At 41.2% G+C, this 6,014-nt stretch overlaps 1 protein-coding gene across 1 annotated transcript; it reads left to right on the forward strand.

The window, feature by feature from the left end:
• Positions 1 to 732: 732 nt before the first annotated feature.
• On the forward strand, positions 733 to 5,737 carry KRT40 (keratin 40). The gene is made up of 7 exons (XM_006924659.1): positions 733 to 1,183; positions 1,862 to 1,944; positions 2,212 to 2,368; positions 3,191 to 3,352; positions 3,432 to 3,557; positions 4,679 to 4,899; positions 5,415 to 5,737. Exons 1-7 carry the CDS (start codon positions 737 to 739, stop codon positions 5,509 to 5,511), a joined length of 1,293 nt encoding a protein of 430 aa, XP_006924721.1. The 5' UTR covers positions 733 to 736; the 3' UTR covers positions 5,512 to 5,737.
• The last annotated feature ends 277 nt before the right edge of the window (positions 5,738 to 6,014 follow it).

A 6,014-nucleotide genomic window follows, 5' to 3' on the forward strand; every position in this document is an offset into this window, starting at 1 on the left:
ATCAAAGATCACAGCTCCAGGTCTCGATAACCAACAAAAAGTCTTGTGTTTTTTATATTTTAGTCTGGGGAGCACAAATTAGTCATGATACCCATTAGTCATGTAAAGTGACTTTTTAATTTGCACACAGGCAGATATCACTTACACACACACACTTTAAACCCGTATACATTTCCCTCCTACACCATGTGAGCACAGCAAAACCAGAAGTCCTGCAAAGATTGCTAATTACACAGAACATTTTTGTTTTTATGGTGGTGGCACAAACAAATAAATGTGATGTCATATTAATTTTAAAAAGAGACATAAGTAATTCTCAATGCATAACATCGAAATCTGTGGAAATATTATTTTCCTTATTTGTAATCAGTTGTATCTATAATTACTGATTTGCCGAATTTTCTTTTTCTTTCCTCATTCTGGCAAAAGGATGATACTTCCTGTGAAAATTTTCTGAAACAAGTATTTTACCCTACTGGCACATGGAAATGGTGTCCTTATTTAGTAACCTGAAGTTATGCCTCTTTTATGAGGCATAAAACCCTTCCTCAAAAAATAAACAACACTAATGAATGTTCTTATGAAAACTGGCACCAACAGTGATAAAGAAAACATCCGGTACATTCTGTAAATACCCATTTGGGGGGTCATATAAAAGTCCCAGGAGCTGGAAGGAGACTTTTGGAGGCAGGCGACTTGAGTTTTGCTACTGATCTTTGTTCCTCACTTCGAAAGGATGACTTCTGACGATTCCCCCACCTGCTGCTCATCTGAGTCTTATGCCAGGGTTTCTGATGGTACAACTGTTTCAACCTGTTCTGTGGAAACCACTTGTCGCCCCAGCACCTGTGCTACATCCAGATGCCAGACTCCGAGCTTCCTACCCAGGTCTCACTTGCCAGCGGGTTGCCTTGCGCCATGCTACCTTGCTGGGAGTTGTAATACTCCGTGCTTGGTGGGGAACTCTGCTTGGTGTGAGGATGGGATGTTCAACAGCAATGAGAAGGAGACGATGCAGTTCCTGAATGACAGACTCGCCAACTATCTGGAGAAGGTGCGTGGGCTGGAGGAGATGAATGCGGAGCTGGAATGCCGGATCAGAGAACAGTGTGAAGACGACATCCCATTGGTGTGCCCCGATTATCAGTGTTACTTTGACACCATTGAAGATCTCCAACAAAAGGTCTGGTGTCTCCTTGTCCTAATGCTCCACCTTCCCAAACTGCGGTTTGCTTTGTCTTTATACTAGAAGAGGCTGCTCTGTGGAAGGAATCTAGGGAAAAGGGACTTCCAAGTGGTAATCTGACGTAGAGGAAAGGGCACTGGACTAAAAGTCAGGGAACAGCACTCGCCCCAGTGCTGCCACTAATTATTACGTGATCATAATGAATTCCCTTACTTCTAGAGTTTACCTTTATCATCTACAGAATGAGGAAAGGCGATGGTGATGTATCTAAAATGACTTCTGTAGGTAACGCTGTACATCTATATTATTTTCAACATAAAATATTGAAATGTCATCTTTTTAATCATATAATTTCACCTAATATTCATTTTCTTTTCTTACTGGTGAATTTTTTTTTTATTATCATGGATGGGGACATAGTCATAATACGAACTACTTATGGAGAAAAATTTAACTGAGTTCAACTGCCAAGGAATATTGCAAAATGTCTTGGGTCATTAAAAAAACTAAACATTTTTCTCTCTCTATTTCGTTTATAAATTCGTACTCCTTTTTTCTTCATGAAGTGACATGGTTAATAAGAAAAGCAGGCTAAATAATGGCAGAACTGTTAAATGAACAGATACTTAGATATCTTTCAAAGAACCATTTATTATTGAATACCTTACTTTCCAGATCCTGTGCACAAAGGCAGGGAATTCTAGACTTGCTATACAGCTCGACAACTGCAAACTGGCGGCTGATGACTTTAGGTCAAAGTAAGTTTCATTTAAATTTGAAAATAATTTATGATTATATTTCTCTCTCTCTCTCTAACATGCACACACACACACTATAAATAGTCTCTACATAGAGTTTTTTTAAGCTAAGACTGCTCACAAAGCTCAAATTTATCATTATTTGAATATAAAAGAAATTACAGCATGCGGCTTCCTTGAGTCTATGTGTCACTCATCAGTATGACTCAGCACTTTGCACAGTGCCTAGCAAAATGAGCATTGGCTCTATCTCTCTTGCTATGAAAGGTACGAGTCTGAACTGTCTCTTCGCCAGCTGGTAGAGACTGACATCGGCGGCCTGCGTAGGATCCTGGATGAGCTGACCCTGTGCAAAGCTGATCTGGAGGCCCATGTGGAGTCTCTGAAGGAAGATCTCCTTTGCCTTAAGAAAAACCATGAAGAGGTGAGAAAAGTGGCCAAATCGCTCAAGCAATGTAAGACTGACAAATTGAACTGACAGATTTTGTGTGTATACATAAATGTAAATGTTGCTAAAACAAAATTACTCAAGGCACCATTACTATTCAGCCTGATCATTCCGATGTGTCTCTGAGTGTAGCTGTGAAATGATCCCCTGCCAGTGCCAGACGAAGGAACCAAACTCCACCTGCCATTGCTTTTGTGGGGATGGGGGGGAGAGGGGGTCACTCCACAGATGGCTTTCTTTGGAGGCTTTGTGCCACACCTAACTCTAATCCATAAGGTATGAAAATCAGCCTGATAAACACGGAATGTGAAGACCATTTCAAAAAGGAGATAAAGTATCCTTGCAATATTTGGACCAATATTTTTAAATATTCTGCGTCCATAAATTTTTTTAAATCATACAATATGGAGTGTATGATTATCTTATACTGATGAAGCTAAAGAGTGAAAAGCTGAATAATGTAACAAAGTATATTTTCCCTTTGAACATCTGTTGATGACAATAGCTGCTAGCATTTATTGAGGCCTTACTCTGTGCCAAGGACTTTTATAAGTGCTTTATATGCATATTAACTCATATATCTCACACTAACTCTCTGGAGAAGGTAATATTATGATACCCATTTTTCAGATGAAGAACTTGAGTGATGGAAAGAGATTCAACCTAAGCAGTCTGATTCTAAATCCTACACTTTTGCTTAGTGCTCTAAAACACAAAAATAGCATGCCACTGGGATGTCGAGGTGATTTTTTATTTCCCACCACTCTGTGACATTCTTTACTTCACTGCCACTTTCAGGAGGTCAACTTGCTTCGTGGACAGCTTGGTGACCGACTCAGTGTGGAGTTAAACAGTGACCCCACCATTGACCTCAACAGGGTCCTGGACGAGATGCGCTGTCAGTATGAAACGGTGCTCGCCAACAACCGCAGAGACGCGGAAGAATGGTTCACCATTCAGGTCAGCACCTGGCGCAATACAACGACAGCCTTTCAGGCTTCTGCCTTATTTGCATTCTCTAATCATGCCTGTGTTTCAGACGGAGGAGCTGAATCAGCAGCAGCTGTCCAGTGCAGAGCAGCTGCAGGGCTGCCAGACAGAGATCTGGGAACTGAAACGCACAGCCAATGCTCTGGAAATTGAGCTCCAAGCACAGCAAAGCCTGGTGTGTAAGGGAAAGACAGCCTCGTCACTGAAGAATCAGGCACTAAGATACTATCCCCTCTTCCATAAGCCAACACAGAGACTCGCACAGTTCATGTGGCAGAAAATCTCCTAATGGCAAGGATTATATTTCCTTGCCTTTCCCAAGTATCAGCTATAAGCAGAAGTGATAGGTCAACAGTTTGTACTGTCCCAATAGGATTCCCTGACCTTCCCTCTCGGTCTTGAACATGATCTTACAGCACCCTCCAGAGACAGGGAGAGAGAAGAAAGGACAGAAGCAGAAAGAGAGCGGAACCTCTGAGCCAAAGGCAGTCAAGCATTCCAGTGGGTTTTAACTCCTTTGGAATCAGGTCAATTTTCCAAGCTCACCATCATATCGAAAACAAAGAATGGTATTCATACTTTACATTCTATCACTATCCTAAACTTTCCCAGGATACCTGCCTCAACCAGACCCTTCACTGCACCCTACTCTACCCAAACAACAAGAATGTTATGCATTCAAGATTAGATTAACCAGTTCCAGTCAAACATTACCGTGTGTGCCACGTTAGGTCCTAAAGAATATCTCGGCGAGCATTCACCTTGTGAGAGGTTCAATTTAAGACTCACAATAGCTTTATGAGGTAAATCCCTTTACTAATCCCATTCTACAGATGAGGAAAACTGAGGCTCAGAAAAGTAACAAGGGAGTGTGCAATTTTTAAGGTGCAAAAGTAGAAGCTGAATCCCAGTGGTTCCATCCCAGGAGCTCTTCTCTTAACCGCGCGATACCGCCCCACCCTGCCACAAGCCCACATTCAGTGTTTTCTCTCAACTGCTGTTGATCCTCCCTAAGCTACACAAGTACGTTGCAGGTCGTGGTGATCCCAGTGGTGGTAGTAATAACTAACACTTACATAGCCCTTAAAACTTTTACAGACACTGTTCTAAGTGCTTTGCACATATGAACTCCTATGGCATAGGTACTTTGTCTTGCCCACTTTTTGTAGAATAAAACTGAGGCTCAGAGAAGCTAAGTAATTTTCTGAAAGTCACACAGCTGGAAAAGGATAGAAAAAGGATCTGAAAATAGGCAATCTGGCCCCAGAGACTATGATACACTATTTTTTCCTGCAGACAGAATCTCTGGAATGCACTGTGGCAGAAACTGAGGCCCAGTACAGCACCCAGCTGGCCCAGATGCAGTGCCTGATCGACAACGTGGAGAACCAGCTGGCCGAGATCCGCTGTGACCTGGAGCGGCAGAACCAGGAGTACGAGGTGCTGCTGGACACGAAGGCCCGCCTGGAGGGTGAGATCAACACATACCGGGGTCTCCTTGAGAGTGAGGACAGCAGGCAAGTTCCACACAATTACAATCAAAATCACTCCTAGTCACAAAAAGACTCATGAAGAAGAACCCTGTTTCCCCAAGATCTGGCCAAGGTCAAACCTCCCTAATGTGTTCAAAGATCTTCTTAAAAGAGTGACGAAAAGCAGCTGAGGCTAATCGCATGACAATAGAAAAATTAAAAAATATTCTAACGTTCTAAGCAGAATAAGTATCATATGTAACACTCAGTCCATCTCCCTGTGCTCCTGTCTCCCAATAAAGGGAAATCAGGACTCTTCATAAGATGGCATTTAGAAAGTAAAGAAAATACATGAAATTGTATTCAACTGCCATTGCTGCAGCGAATAGGAAGTGACAATGCTGGGTCCAGGGATGAAAAAGGCTTAGGTCAAATGTTATTCTGCAAAGAGTGTGTTCTAGCATACAATTTGCAGGGCAAATTTTGGCATGAATTTTTCTGAGTTGACATTTTATCCAGCTTTCCCCTGTTAAGCTTAGTTTAAAATGGATTTTCCACAGGCTTCCCTGTAACCCATGTTCTACAAGCACGTCAAGCAACACTTGTGAGCCGTGCTCAGCATATGTACTTTGCACAGTCGAAAACTGCTGTGTGTGAAAGCTAAACACCCAGCACAATGGATGGAGGAATTGAAGCCAGCAGCATCCTGAAAAGGAGATGGGGCTTCAACCAGGGACTTCCAAACTTGAAACTCAAGTCAAGAAGGTTTTCATATCCTAAAATGATCCTTGAAGCATCCTTAGTCTATTTCTGCTTTATCATTTCCTCTCCTACCTATTTATTTATGATATTCTAGAAATCTATAAAGCTTTCTTGCTAATCTTGAAATGTGTTTCATTCTTGTAGCATGATAAATATAGCTTCGTGTCTTATTACTGTTGATATGATAACCATTTCATGCCAAGTAATTGTTTAAACTCCTGCCAATAGTTTGATTTTGCATAAACCCAGGCTGAAAATATTTTGTAACTCCTCAAATACAAATAAATTGATCCATGCAAAAGGATCAATTTATAGAAGATAGTTATATGTATCTTTCTGAGAGGAAATTTAAAAATAAAATATAATAAATTGTATTTTATTTTTAATTATAAAAATAT

Source organism: Pteropus alecto, unplaced genomic scaffold (assembly GCF_000325575.1).
Source record: "Pteropus alecto unplaced genomic scaffold, ASM32557v1 scaffold98, whole genome shotgun sequence".
Taxonomy (NCBI): domain Eukaryota; kingdom Metazoa; phylum Chordata; class Mammalia; order Chiroptera; family Pteropodidae; genus Pteropus; species Pteropus alecto.